At 44.9% G+C, this 14,318-nt stretch overlaps 2 protein-coding genes across 3 annotated transcripts in view; one reads left to right on the top strand and one right to left on the bottom strand.

Moving 5' to 3' along the window:
* The window catches only part of SNX30 (sorting nexin family member 30), a 101,778-nt gene that overhangs the window by 23,776 nt on the left and 63,684 nt on the right, over positions 1 to 14,318 (top strand). The gene's annotated exons all lie outside the window — the stretch shown is intronic.
* LOC130846588 (fibroblast growth factor 13-like) lies at positions 2,033 to 2,767 on the bottom strand. Its single transcript, XM_057724919.1, has one exon. The coding sequence runs from the start codon at positions 2,540 to 2,542 to the stop codon at positions 2,033 to 2,035; it is 510 nt and encodes a 169-aa protein (XP_057580902.1). The 5' UTR covers positions 2,543 to 2,767.

The raw sequence follows: 14,318 nt of genomic DNA, 5'->3' as shown, positions 1-14,318 counted from the left end.
CCCTGGCAATCACCATTCTGCTCTTTGCTTCTATGAAATGGACTATTTTAGATTCCACAGATAAGTGGAATCATGCAGTATTTGTCCTTTTGTGACTGGCTTATTTCGCTTCGCATAATGTTCTCCATGTTCATCCGTGTTGTTGCAAATGGCAGAATTTTCTGTTTTAAGGCTGAATAACATTCCATTGTATGTATATACCACATATATTCATATGAAGAGTTTTTGATATATTCTGGATACAAGTGCTCATCAGAGATATGTATTGTGTTTTCTCCCATTCTGTGGCTTATCTTTTTAAGGGAGAGAGGGAGAGAGAGGGACAGCGAGAGAGAGAGACAGCGAGAGACAGTGAGAGAGAGAGAGACAGCGAGAGAGAGACAGTGAGAGAGAGAGAGACAGCGAGAGAGAGACAGTGAGAGAGAGAGAGAGACAGCGAGAGAGAGAGAGAGAGAGAAAATTTTTGGTGTGTGGTGTAGCCAATGCATTCCCATGGCACAAAATTCAGAAGATACAAAATTTTATCTGGTGAAAAGTCTCCCCTTTGCCCAGGCCCCATCATTTCCCTTCCTCTGGCAGGAGGTTTCCCTCCCCAGAAGCAACCAGTGTTATCAGTTTCTGGAGAAACTTTCTGGAGATAGATGTTATGCATAAATATGAAAGCGCCTGCATGTAATCCTTTTAAAAGTCCCATGACAGCATCCTGTACGCAGAGTCTTGTACCTTGCTGTACGCTTAGTCATAGATCTTGGAGATCATTCCGTATGGTACGTAAAGCTCTTCCTTCCTTTCCCTCCACTCCCTTCCTTTTCTTTTAATGACCCCATAGTATTCCTTTGTTTCAGTTAGTTCAGCACTTACAGTCCCAGATGAGAAGTTTATGCCAGTGATTCTTTTTCTTCTTTACCCAGTCTTCCACATATGCCTAGAGTTTTCTTCTTAAATTGAGAAATTTACCAGCCAGCTTGTATTTAGGTGTGTATTTTTTCTTAGGTCTTTCTACTTTAAACACCTGAAGTTTTACTGCTTCGTCTACATCCTTCTTATTCTTCATTTCTCTTTTTTTAGGAGAAAGGACTTGTGGATATTTGGATTTTAGTCTGTCCTTTTTGGGGCTTCACTTTTTCTGGGCTTATTTTGTCAGGTTATATTTTCATTCTTTATGTTGCGAGATTTCCTTGATTTGATCTTCTGCATGATGAATTTATTTTTTATTTCATTCCATTCCATTATTTCTACTTCTCTATTTAATTTAAATTTAGTCTCACTTATGTTTATTTTAGCAATCATGTTTTCTTGCTCTCAGAACGTGATGTCCAAGATGATGATCCTGGCTTAAGGCAGGAGCTGACCACCTTTAGATGGCAGTGCACTGACCTTCTGGTCTGCACTCGTGGGCTCTACTGCTTCTCCCTTCTTGGGGAGGCACATGCTGTTGTCCTAAGAAGTGAGGTTTGCCCTTGGGCCTCCTCTGGGGCGTGTATTTGTGTGACCACATATACGTATGTTTGTGTATAAACATGAACATATGTGCACATAAGCAGTGCACAAGGACCCTGGAGTCGGCCTTTGTCTGACTTCAGTGGTTGGGATTGGGATGGGATGTGGTAAGAAGAGAAAGGAGAATAGATCCTTGGAATTGCTCTTGGGTAGGCTTCCTGTTGGGGTGTGTGACTGATAACAGGACAATAGGCTGAATGGACCCTTCTTTTTTTTTTTTTTTTTTTTTTATTTTTTGGTTTATTTATTGTCACAAAATATACCTATTTTGACTTTGCATTTAATTCAGCGGTACAACATCGTAATCCAAGTACAGCAGTTTTTCTTGATTGTTTGTTACATACACATACTGTGATGCAAGCAACAGGGCTAGGAAAGAAGAAATCACCATATTTGATATTATTTATTTTGATTTTATTATTACACTGGGTTGTCTCTATAATGCTACCCTTGGAGTCCTAGGGACAGGAAAAACAGAAAGAAAATTCCTTTTATAACAAAATTTCTTTTCCATGACACAAACCAAATTCTCTCAAATGGGATCCTCCTTTTCAGAAAGAGCACATTTATACCAAGGGTCCCCCATGAACTTTTGACTCCTCATGGTTTCTGGAAAAGCAGCTCTGTTTACGGCAGCTTCCGAGGTGTACAGGTATCCCTCGCTGTTCATTGCCAAATACAGCTTGGTTTGAACTCCTTGAATAGCCACCACTCGAAGACCCACAGGGATGAGGTTAAACAGAGTGTAAGTGCTGTCCTCATCTTTCGTGCCATCAATGGTTCCATCTGCCTGCAGCTGCAAGTGGTAACCTTGTCGGCTGTATAGTTTGGTAACTATACCCTTAAGCTGAGGCTCTGGTCTCCTTCTGCGCCTCTTCTTGGAGCCGAAGAGTTTGACCCGGGAAAAGACGTTTAACTTGTTTTTGTCGCAGCTGGTCTTGCCTTTACTGGGGCTGCTAACACACTTGCAGGCGTTCGATTTCTCGCGCTCCCGGGCTTGTCGCTTCTGCCGGATGAGCGAGCTGGCGATAGCCGCCGCCATGGCCACGACGCCCACCACCACCACTTCTTTCGCGGCCCCTCTCCGCGTTCGCCTCCTCCTCCTGCTCCGCCGCCGCTTGCCCGCTGGGTCTCGCGCCTCCGCCGCTTTCGCCTCCGGAGCCGGCGCTCGCCCGGGCTTCTCCGCGCTCGGGCTTCAGCCGAGGAGGGGGCTCAGCATGCCGGCCGAGCTCCTCCGGCGGTGCTCCGGCTCTCGCGCGGGCTGCCGGCTGCCTGGGTCGAGCAGACGCCACAGCCCCGGGCCGGGATCGCGGGCGAGACTGGCAGGCGGAGGCAGAGCTGCGCGAGTGCGTGCGCTCGGCCCCTGCGCCCCGAGGACACTGTGCGAGTCCAAGTGGCTCGGGTCGGAGTTTGGCGGCACCCCCCGCCCGGTGCCGCGCGGAGGGGGCCGGAGGAGGGAGGCGGGCGGAGGGAGGGAGCGCGGGCGGGAGAGAGGCCTGGAGCCTGGACCCTTCTTAATTGAGGAAGTGGGGAAAGAGTTGCCCTGAAGATGGAGAACTTCACAGCTGACCCAAAAATACACTTCCTCTTTTCTTTCTTCAAGTTGCACTAGAAACTCAGCACTCCACGGCCCTTTCCTCACCGCACCTGCCACCTCAGTGCCCTGCTCCTGTTCTCAGTCACTCAGTTCTGAACTGGGGGTTTTCTCAGACCCTCCCCATATCCAGCATTTCCCACGTGGCCCAATTAGATTTTGATTTCTCAACTCTGGATAATTTTTTCTGTAAATTTGATCCTATCTGTCACATTTCTTCCAGAAATTCTGCCAAAAAAAAAAAATTTTTTTTTTTGACTGATGGCATCCATCCCCATTTTACGGATTTTAAAAATAGATTTGTTCTTAATTTTGTATTTCTTTTGTCATTTCTGTGGAATTGGGAGGAACATGAGAGTCAAGCCCAGGGCTCAGCCCATCCCCACTGTGGACCTAGTGGATTTATTTTTCACTGGCAGGGAGGTAACGGCCTCTTTTACCAGTTTCTCTCTTTGTTCCCCCTCCGCATAATTTCAGTAATAGCAGCAGCTATTAAATTGAGGGCTTTGTGCCCTGTCTCATGTCAGAGCTGATTTAATTGTTCTTTCGCTTTGTACCCCCTGAGTATGAGGCGGACGTTGTTTTGGTTATACACTACTGCTTAACAAACCACCCCAAAAGGAGGTAGGTTAAAAGACACATTTATTCTTATCCCTCAGGACTCTTTGAGGGCCTGGCCTCAGCTATATGGTTCTTGCTTGGAGTCTCTCGTGGTCATCTGAAGGCTTAACTGCACTGGGCGCCTGAGTTAACTTGTGGCTGGCAGTTGACTCGAGTGACATCTCCATTGTAGTTTGGGCTGCTCACGGCAGGCTGGATGGGTTCCTGGAGGATGTGTCCCAAGAATGAGCATCCCAAGAGACAGGAGATGGAAGCTACCGGACCACGTGAGAGCTGTGTCCAGAATCAGCACAGCATCACTTCTGCTATATTCTTTTGTTCAAAGCATTCATAGAGCCTGCCCGGATTCCATAGGGTGGATTGATAGACTCCGTCTCTTGATGGGGAAGCGGCCAGGGCCCATTGCAGATAAACATGCAGGATGGGAGATATGGCCATCCTTTAAAATATATGAACTGACATAGACACCATACTGCAGATACAAAGATGACTGATCGCAGGACCATAGATCCCCAGACCTTATGGGGCAGAGGCAGGTATATAAACAGGCAACAACAGCACAGGTGATAAGTATTTTGAGAGGACTAGGCACAGGGGCATGACAAGAGCAGTGGGGGGGGGGGGGGGTATCTAACCCAGACTGGGCAAGTGCTGACAAGGATGGGCGTGTATGGGCAGGTCTGTTGAGAAAGAAGTCATCTTAGCGGGGGTATCTTTGGAGCTGAGTCTTGAAGCACAAGGGGACATTAGCTAGGTGAACAAGGAGGGAGGAGGCATCCCAGGGAGAGGAAACATCCCTCTCTGAGACGCGATGGGGTGTATGAGAGCTCATGGCACTTTGGGGGAATTGCTGGTAGACTGAGGATTGGCAAGTGATTGGGTGCTGCTGGCACATGTGTTGGGAGGTGAAACTATAGCAAAGATAGGTATGTTCTACCTTCAGATTCTGTGAATCCTTGGCCTGGGCTGTGAGCCCTCAATTGGTTCTGTATCCAAAGTATGTTAGGGGTGAGGGATGGGCTGCTGAGGAGGATGGTTGGAAGAGCAAGCCTCAGCAGCTCCACTCTGGGGATCCTCCCCTGGGTCCTCTCCATTCTCCATCGTTCAGTTCCCCTGTTCAGTTCCTTACGTGGTTCTTCCCTTCTCAACCTGTAGCTTAAGTGAGCATGTAGATAAGGATTATGTTCGCTGTTGAAGGATAAGGGCAGACACGGGAGGAGGAGATGGGAGCTGGAGCACCGTGGTGCTTGGCTAAACATTTTATTTTATTTTGGCTGCGTGGCGTGTGGGATCTTAGTTCCCCAACCAAGGATCAGACCCACACCCCCTGGATTGGAAGCACGGAGTCTTAACCACTGGACCACCAGGGAAGTCCCTTGGCTGAGCATTTTAGATTCTCTCTCATTTAACGCTCTCCAAGGCAGGCAGATGATAAAATATACATTATCTCTGTTTCACAGATGGACTTTCTCAGCTCATGAGGAGTAGACGTGGGACAGGGTTACTTGTCACTGTACCCCCAGTGCCTTCAGACACATGATTATCTGCATCCTGTGTGTCCAAGGTGATGATCCTGGCTTAGGGCAGGAGCTGACCACCTTTAGACGGGTGTGTGCAGACTTTCTGGTCTGCGTGTGTGGGCTCTGTTACTTCTCCCTTCTTGGAGAGGCACATGTTGTTGTCCCAAGCAGTGAGGCTTATTCTTGTGCCACCTGGGGTGTGTGTTTGTGTGTATAAACGTGTGTGGTTAAACACGCACGTGTGCACAGCAGGCAGCCTTGGGCTAGGGAGCACGTCCAATCATAGCCCCAAACTCCTTTGGTTAGAAAGAGAAGGTTCTGAAAAGAGTTCTGGAGATCGACTGTACAGCAGTGTGAATGTACTTATTTGAACTGTACACTTTAAAATGACTGAGACAAGTAAGTTTTATGTTATGTGTATTTTACCACAGTTAAAAAAAGAGAGAAAACGAAGGTTATAATCCCTGTTTGGCACAGCCAAAGGAAATCATTCTAGAGTCCTGAAAACACTTGATGTGTGGGCTCGCTGATGGCAGCTGGAAGGAGATCTGTAAGCCTTTTACTTGCATTTTTGGAAGCTGTTATCTTTGCACCAAAACCCAGGAAGAATGGATTTCCTGCCTTCTTTACATGGCCTCCTCCCTAGGTGTAGTATCACCATTGTACATGGAATTAAACATGTTCCTTACACCGAGTATTAGCACAGCATTTGGCTGGCCGCTCTTTGTGTCCTTTGCTTCTTTGGGTGATTTGGAAGACTGTGTGCTTTCCTGGGGCTTGAATTTCATAGGAAGATGAAATTCACTGGGTATAAATATTACCATCTGCTGTTAATCCCAAATGACAGAGGAAAAGCACTTGGGTCATTGAAGACAAATACATGTGGGTCATGTCTCCTGCAGCTTTGTTCTTGGCAAAGGCATTGAAGGCACCTAGGCATGGCTGAAGGTGAAGGAGGGGAAACCAGTTCTATTACCAACATTTTCTCGAAGCTAATGAAGGTAGTTCAGCCAGTCACAGAGTCCCTGAATCATAGTGTTGTCACCCAGCCCACAGTCTCTCTTCTTGTTTACAGAGTCCTTCCTTGCTCTTCTGGCTCTGAACAGAGCTTTGAAAAAGCCATTTTATTTTGTGTTATCCTAAAATTTTTTTTAGTGTGGTATAGTAGAAACACTGTGGCTTTAGACCCAGAGGTAATCTTTTTAACCTTTACCAATTTGATAGGAGAAATGATACCTCATTTTCATTTTCATTTTATTGTTTGCTGTTGAAGTTGAACAATTATTGTTATTTTTAAATTGAAATATAGTTGATTTACAGTGTTGTGTTAATTTCAGGTGTACAGCAAAGTGATTCAGTTTTATATATATGTGTGTGTATATATATATATATATCTCGTTTTTCAGATTCTTTTCCCTTATAGGTTATTACAAAATATTGAGTATAGTTCCCTGTACTATACAGTAGGTCTTTGTTATTTCTTTTATATGTAGTAGTATGTATATGTTTATCTCAAACTTCTAATTTATTCCCCCCCCCAACCTTTCCCCTTCGGTAACCATAAGTGTGTTTTCTGTGTCTGTGAGTCTATTTCTGTTTTGTTTATGAATTCCTTTGTATCTTTTTTTTTTAGATTCCACACGTAAGTGATATCATATATTTGTCTTTGGTTTACTTCACAAAGTACGATAATCTCTAAGTCCATCCATGTTGCTGCAAATGGCATTATTTCGTTCTTTTTTTATGGCTGAGTAATATTCCAGAACAATTATTATTTATTAGCCACATTTACTGTATTTGTCCATTTTTATGTCAGGCTCTGTCTTTAATATTGATTTTCAAAACCCTTAATATTTTAAAGCAAACAACCTGTGGTCATATATGTTCAAATCCTCTCCCCAATTTGCTATTCCTCTTTTCACTTTTATTGTTTTCTTGACATAGAGAAAAAATTGTTAAATCTGTTATTCTTCCTGTATGGATTCTGCTTTTGGTTTAGAAAGTTTTTCCCAAGCACAGGGTTTTATATACTATTCATCTAAATGAGCAATCAGCAAATGAATAGTAGGAATCAGCAGATGAAGTTCAAGAGGCTAAATCTGGCCAGCTACCTTGTTTTTGTACAACTCACGAGTAAAGAATTACTATTATTATTATTAATATTATTAACTTTTAAGTTTGAAATAATTATAGATTCACCAAAAATGTGTATAAGAAGGTGCCAGGTGCTCTTTCTCCAGTTTCCTCCAGTGGTAGCATCTTGCATAACAATACCAGCAAGTTGACATTGGTGCAATCCATAGAACGCCTCCAGATTTCACCCAGTTTACGAGCACTCATCTGTGAGTGCATGCGTGTGTGTAGCTTGTCCTGTGCGATTCTATCAGGTATGTAGATTTCTGTAACAGGCATCACCACGGTCAACATACAGACTGCTCCACCACAAGCATCCCATCCTCCATCCCCAATCCCCAACACCCATAGTCCTAAGAGTTTTCTAATGGCATTTTTAAGTGACTGAAAAAAAAAGATTTATATTTCATAACATGTGAAAGCTAGTGAAATTCAGACTTCTGTGTCCATAACTAAAGTTTTATGTGGCCACACCCGTTGGCCTACCTACTGTCTGGCTGCTTTTCCACATCAGCAGACTCTATTTGTTGCAACAGAGACTGTGACCCGAAAAGCCAGAAATATTTACTGTCTAGTCCTTTACCAAAAAAGCTTGTCAACCCCTGATATAAATCATCATCTATTTTTTTTTAATCTTGTGTTTCATTTTTTTTTTAAATTGAGGTATAGTTGATGTGTTGCATTTAATTCTTTACATGACCGGATATTTATTTTTGCATTTGGCATTAGAAAAGGATATAACTTACTTGTTTGCTAATTGTTTAACCAAATCCTCCATCAGTATTTATTGACTATTCTCTCCTCACTATTTGAGTTCCATAGGTATCGTATACTAAAGACTCAGCTGTTCCATCAATTTAGGAAATGACAGGGTGAATCAGACAGGGTGAATCATCAAGCTGATTGGGCAGGACATATATCACCCAAGAGCTCTGTGGGCATGAGTAGCCCTCACTCCAGGCATTGACACTAAATGTTGAAGCCAGGTGTGCCCGTGCACAGTGGCATCTGAGCACGCAGGTATATTTCTATGTGCAGACACTGTGGGGAGGTCTAGCTCTATTTTTCTGGAGTCCATGGAGATTGCTGATGGCCAAATGGAGCTGCTGGTTAATGGTTTCTGGTTCTTTATGTTGGATCTTCTCTGGAGCTGGCTGGCTCTTAAAAATCCTTTGAGAGGCGAGGTGACTTGGTTTATTTCTCTGGTACTGGTGGATCAGGAATTTAATTGTTTGAAGGAACACATGTGAAGGGTTGCTCAAGACCAGGCCCTACTGCAGATGCCGAGGTGAATGTCACGGTAGTGGGGGCGGGGTCTCTTGTTGGGTGGGTGCTTGTTCCGTGAAGTCTCCTGTGATAAGGGGGCAGGTGGTGAACAGCCACTAGCTCTGCTCTGGACTCTTGGGGCTGGGCTCCAGTTGTGCCTCTGCTTGTTACTGGCTGAGTGACCAGGGAGGTTAGAGGTCACTCTAACCTCCCTGGACCTGTTCTCTTAGTAGGAACATGGATAATAAAGCTCACCTCACACACCTCCACCCCTGTGCTGTTTTAAGGGTTGAGACATACTGTGTAACGTTTGCATAGTGTTCAGCAGAGAGTATGAGTTTAAAATATTTAATTTCTTTATTTTCCCTCGACTTAGAGGTGTGTGTGTGTAGATCGCTGTGGAAAGTATGGATTTTTGTCTCCAAGTCCTGTAATCTTTCTTAGCCCCAAGAATTTGCTTTCTATTCTGGAATTTTGTTGTGTTTTGAGTCACTTCATAGCGCAGGCTCCCAGGGCACTGAGCTGGCCACCTTCTGCTCTCTGTCAAAGGTGGGTTCAGAGGACAGGGAGAACCCTCTGGCCAGGTGCTGACGGCCTGTGGGCTCTTTGTTCATCTGGCCTTAGATGGACGGTGGTGCGCGATTCCCCACGTGAGTTCCTGCTGTGAGGGTGCTGGCTGTGATAGTGGACAAAACGATTTGAATCAGATATCCCTGAAGCAGGTGATGGAAGGTGAGTGTGAGGAGTCTGATCTAGAGCAGCTCCCATCTGGGTAAGAATGTCAAGTCCCTGGTGCCCTCGGTGTCAGCCTTTGCTGAGCACAGTCATTTTGACAGGACCTGCCCTCTCATCCCAAGGATGGGCTCTGTGGATTTAACCACAGCACACAGGGCTGTTGAACTTGTGTTTACTCGATTTTGCTAGAACTGCAGGAGTTTCTAATCCTCTGTAGTTTACCTGTGTTTGAAACATGACCCCCCAGTGTGGCCAGACTCTGTTTTTTTCTGCTGAGGAGACATTCCTCAGAGTCTCCCAGGCCACCCAACCTTACTGTTGGTGACACTTCTCGCCTGTCCTTTCCTCTCTGTGGCAGCTACCCCCTGGCTCAGGTAACATTCGGGGAAGGGGGGAGGTGTGCCTGGACAATTACAGTAGCTCCCCACATGATCCCTCTCTTGTCTCCTATTTCTTCTCCTTCCTATTTGATCTGTGTATTTTTTTTTATAAAGTCTTTTTGAAAAACTTACGTATGATTGCCACTTTCCTGCTTAAAAGCTTAGTCACTGCCTATGGGGCACACCTCAGATTCTTAAGTCTGTTATTTAAGATCCCTCAGAGTCTGGAGCTCATCGGCCCCCCAGGCCTTGTTTCCAGCCACTGTGCCGGGCGGCTCACGTTCCGTTCACCGTGTGGGTCCGCAGCTGTGCCCTCTGCACCTCATCCTGCGGCAGTCCTGCTGAGGCCGCGCTCCACGCCAAGAGCGCCTTTTCCCTGTCGCGGGTGGCTCTTCACTGTGGACAGGGGCTTTCATAGACGTTCTCCATACTCTCCGTGCGGCCTGGCCACTTTCCAGCGAACGTTGGTGAATTTAAGTGTTTTTTTGTTTGTTTGTTTGTTTGTTTTTAACTGCCACACAGCTGATACGAGAGCTGGAATGTAAGGCCAGGCCTTGTGCAGTCAGGTTGCCTCTCTGGAGCCGTCCTCAGAGGGCAGAGTTACTCGTACTTTCCCTGGACTGCAGCACAGCAGTATCTCCTTATTCATGTTTTTCATCTCATTATGTCATGTTGCTGTTTGTCCTGGGTCCATGCCACACCCGTGCGCCACCCCAAAACTTGATTCCTCAAATAAATCCCTTATTGCTTGGTTTCCCCTGCATCTCGAATAGTACCTGGCACTCAGTGGGAACTCGATAAATGTTTGTTTGGATGAATACATGAATGCGTAGATTTTTCTTTCCGTATCCTCTAATTTGTGGTTTGAGGGAGGATAGTACCCTGGTAATTAGGCTACTCAAAACTCCTGTGTGTTGGGAAACATCTCTCTTTTGGTCTCTAGAAGAAATAGAAAGTGATAATTACTTTGTCCCATTCCCTCTGCCATCTCATAGAGATTCCTTGAAGAAAGATGCTGAAAACATATTTAATTATATATATTGTAGGAATGTGATCTTTTAGCTACATTTTGTCAAGCAACAGCTGTCCCTAGGAGTGGCTTTGGGGAAAGCTAACTCTCCCTTCATCTGTCAGCCTCTGCCCCCCCCCCCCCCCCCCCCCGACGACAACCATCTTAACTAAAAAATTATAATCTTCACTTTGGAAAGTTGACACTTTTCTCTGTCATGTGTGAAGTGTAAATGAACGCATCTTGAGAAATCCTTGCTGTGTATTGATCTCTTGTATACTGGCTTCAAGGCAAGCCTCCACGCCTCCCCGTGGGGATGGATGGATACCCCACAGCCGCTGCGACACTGCTGTGTGGGGGCCGCCTCCTTTCTGACTTTTCTTATCCTCATAGTTTACAGGCAAATAAGGCTGCAAGGTTTTTTCCCTCATTCATTCCTTGACTTCCTTTATCTGTTTCTGCCCCCCTGCCGTTTGTACCTGGCCTGAACTCCTTCCACCCACCCTCAGACACAGGGCTCGTGTCTGCCTCTGAACTCAGAACACGCCTGTGAGAGGGCCAGAGTGACTGCTGTGACGCCAGAGCCCTTTTCTTGTTTGTCCTTGCTTCCTGCCTTTTTCCCACCTTCCTTGTCGGGTTACTTCCTTGTGAAACTCCTTTGAGCTGTTTTGGTTTAGGACATCCTGTTCCTGCTTTTTCTTTCCCTCCTTATTGTTTAAACTCTGATCAGACTCTTGGTTGTTGAGTGCTGCCTTCTTTTCCAATAAATCAGTTCACCGTGGAAATAAATTCCCCACATCCAGTCTGAGTTGTGTCAGTAGGAATGTGGGAATTAGATCTGGAGCAAACAGGTAGCCAGATGAGTCTCAAGCCCAGAAATCCATCTGCAGTTTTGGGTGGGAGGCGGGCACGCTTCAGGCTTCTAAAAATGATGTCATGGGGGGGGAAGGGGGGAGGCTGTGTCTCTGGCTTCAAAGAATTTCACAGAAAAACATCTCTTTTAGCTCCTTTGAGGTAAGATGCGGATTCCTGAATCAACACAACACTGTTTAATGCCACAAGAGAGACAATCCTATCGGGTGAAAACTTGTTTGAAGCAAGTGTCGCCTATTTGAATATAGTCACATATTTCATTCTAATTTAACAAATTCTCATCTCAGGTTAGTTTTAGGTTTGGACTGATGGTTTAAGGACATCCCTACCCTTAAAGGTAGAGTCTGTATGTCACAAATCATTGAATGTGAGAGTGCTCGACTAAGGGGCAATTTGAATTTGAGGAGCTCGTGGAAGTTCAAATATACTTCTGCTTCCTTTTTAAATTTAGAGAGACAGTTTAGAATCAGCAGTGCTTAACTTTTCTCCCCCATGGGTATTTTTGGGACTCTCAAAATGATAGGTTCTCTCCAAAGGAAGATTCAAATTCACAAGTGCACGTGCAGAATCTTGCACGTGATTTTTGGCATGAGGTGTCTTTGGATTCTAGAGAAAGAGTCCCTGTTATAGAGGAACGGTGAGCTTCAGGTAATTTTTGAGGCAAGGACACTTTCAGGCTTGCTCAACGCACAAGGCTTTGTAAAGCACAGCCGAGCGGTGTGGCCATAAGTGTGGCCTTCACAGTAACCACTTCACGCGAATTGGTCGTGGAGTCCTGCCCCTTCCTCACTTGATTGGTTTTTGCCCTTGAAAAGATTTGGTTTGAGGTGATGATTAATCAACAAGTATTTGATCACCTAGTAGATATTCAGCACTGTATAGTGTATTATTTTGTTTAGGTTCTTGTTCTGAAAACCAAAATGCTCTTTCTTTTAAACTTTCCATAAGCATCTGGCTCTTCTCATCAGACACCGAGTGCATTCCACACATGCAGTGCTGTGTCAGATGGTGGCACAAACACATGTCAGTTAGGACCAGGTTTGTAAGATGAGGAAATGGTACAGTTAAGGAGTGTCACATGAAAGGATGGGAAAGAACTGACATATGTTAAGGGATTATAGTAGCACATTATTTGTGTGTTTTCTTTAATCCTTACATCCTCTGTGTCATTGCTGGAGAAACTAGGGCTCAGAGAGACTGAGTACCTTACTCCAGGCCTGGTGAGGAACAAAGCCAGGATTCAGGCCCAGTCATTTGGACTCTAAGCCCAGATCTTCCTTCCTTCCTTGCCTCTTCTGTTAAAGACCAGAGGTGGGTGGAATGGGTTAGGGTTGGGGGAGCATAGAAATGAGACCCTTAGAGTATCCCCAGTAGGTTAACTTCATGGTCTTTATGAAACATCATTTCTTCTCTGTTGATTACTATCTGTCATGGAACTTTTTCTTAGTCTTTTCGAATTCTTTATCTGCTTGTGTGTATCACTCACCTTCTGCTGTGTAAGATACAAGGAGGGGCGTCTGGGTTGTGGTGTACCACAGCCCTAGGTGAGAGGCCAGAGACCTGGGGTTCTCATGTTACCACCTGAGTGACCTCATGCATACAGCTTCTCAGTCTTTTCTTGTAAGTGACACAGACAACTTGGATGATCTGAGGGGTTCTCTGCCCCAAACCCTTGTGTGATTTTGGTGCAGAAATGTCAAGAGGAATGCCTTTATTACTTAGCTTTCAATTGGCAGAATGCACCAAGGTGAAAAGGAGAGAGAGCAGGTCTTTAATTAGAGTCACGTGCTCTTTGTTGTGTATTTTTGGGGAAGGTTTAATTTGTGTCTTTAGAAAGTTGTCTGCTTGAGCTTTTGAGTCCTCCAGATCGTGCACGTACTTGACCAGCAACAGAGGCAGAACCTTTGTGCTGTGGGTCTTAGTTACCATTCAGTTAGGGACAAGCTTTTGGAAATACCTCTCCTCCTTCAGAGGTAGTGATATCTCAGCCTGGAACGTCCATGCCCAGTTCTCCCACCATCTTGTTTTTCCATTTGGCAAATTTTCTTGGTCTTCTCAGGTTGCCCCAGCATCCTTTGCTCGCCTCCCTCATCTTGTGTTTACCTCCGTTATAACCCATGTTGAGTTGCATCATAGGTAGACGTTTTTGTGTCCACATACCCAGCCAGGCTGAGTCATTTAAAGACAGGTGTCACATCCTGGTAGCTCTGTGTGAGCACTTTGGCTAATGTGTGTTAGGTGTGTCACTTTTTGGTTTAAACAAATATATTCTCTTTAGAAAGATGAAAAGAGAGATTGTTTAAATTCATCTGAGAGTGGGAGAAAAATCTTTGCTCCCAGGAATCACAAAAATGTCTGGAGAGCTGACTGCTAGTCTGGAGATTCTTAGAAAAAGCTAGTAATAGACGTTGGAAACTGAGCCAAGGAATGTGGATTTGCGTTTTCACTTCGTTTGTGATCTGGTCGGAGGGTCGTCTTTTGCATCAGGCCAATGGGTGAATTTTACTTGAAGGGGGGTTTCCTAGTAGAAATGCTGGGGAAACAGTTTTTTGTTTTTTTTTTTTCAAAATGACTTTATTAACCTACAAATAACTGAAGGTGATCTCTTAACCTATGTCTAAAGAAGAAGAAGATTTCCCTCCTAAGTGATGGTCTAGATTCGAAAGTGGGAAAATGTAAAACTGTTC

Source organism: Hippopotamus amphibius, chromosome 2 (genome assembly GCF_030028045.1).
Source record: "Hippopotamus amphibius kiboko isolate mHipAmp2 chromosome 2, mHipAmp2.hap2, whole genome shotgun sequence".
In the NCBI taxonomy this organism is placed as follows: domain Eukaryota; kingdom Metazoa; phylum Chordata; class Mammalia; order Artiodactyla; family Hippopotamidae; genus Hippopotamus; species Hippopotamus amphibius.
This window is presented reverse-complemented; position numbering and strand designations above follow the sequence as displayed.

Excerpts from the sequence above, each read along its gene's own strand:
- LOC130846588 (XM_057724919.1), bottom strand. The coding sequence starts at position 2,542 with ATGGCGGCGGCTATCGCCAGCTCGCTCATCCGGCAGAAGCGACAAGCC.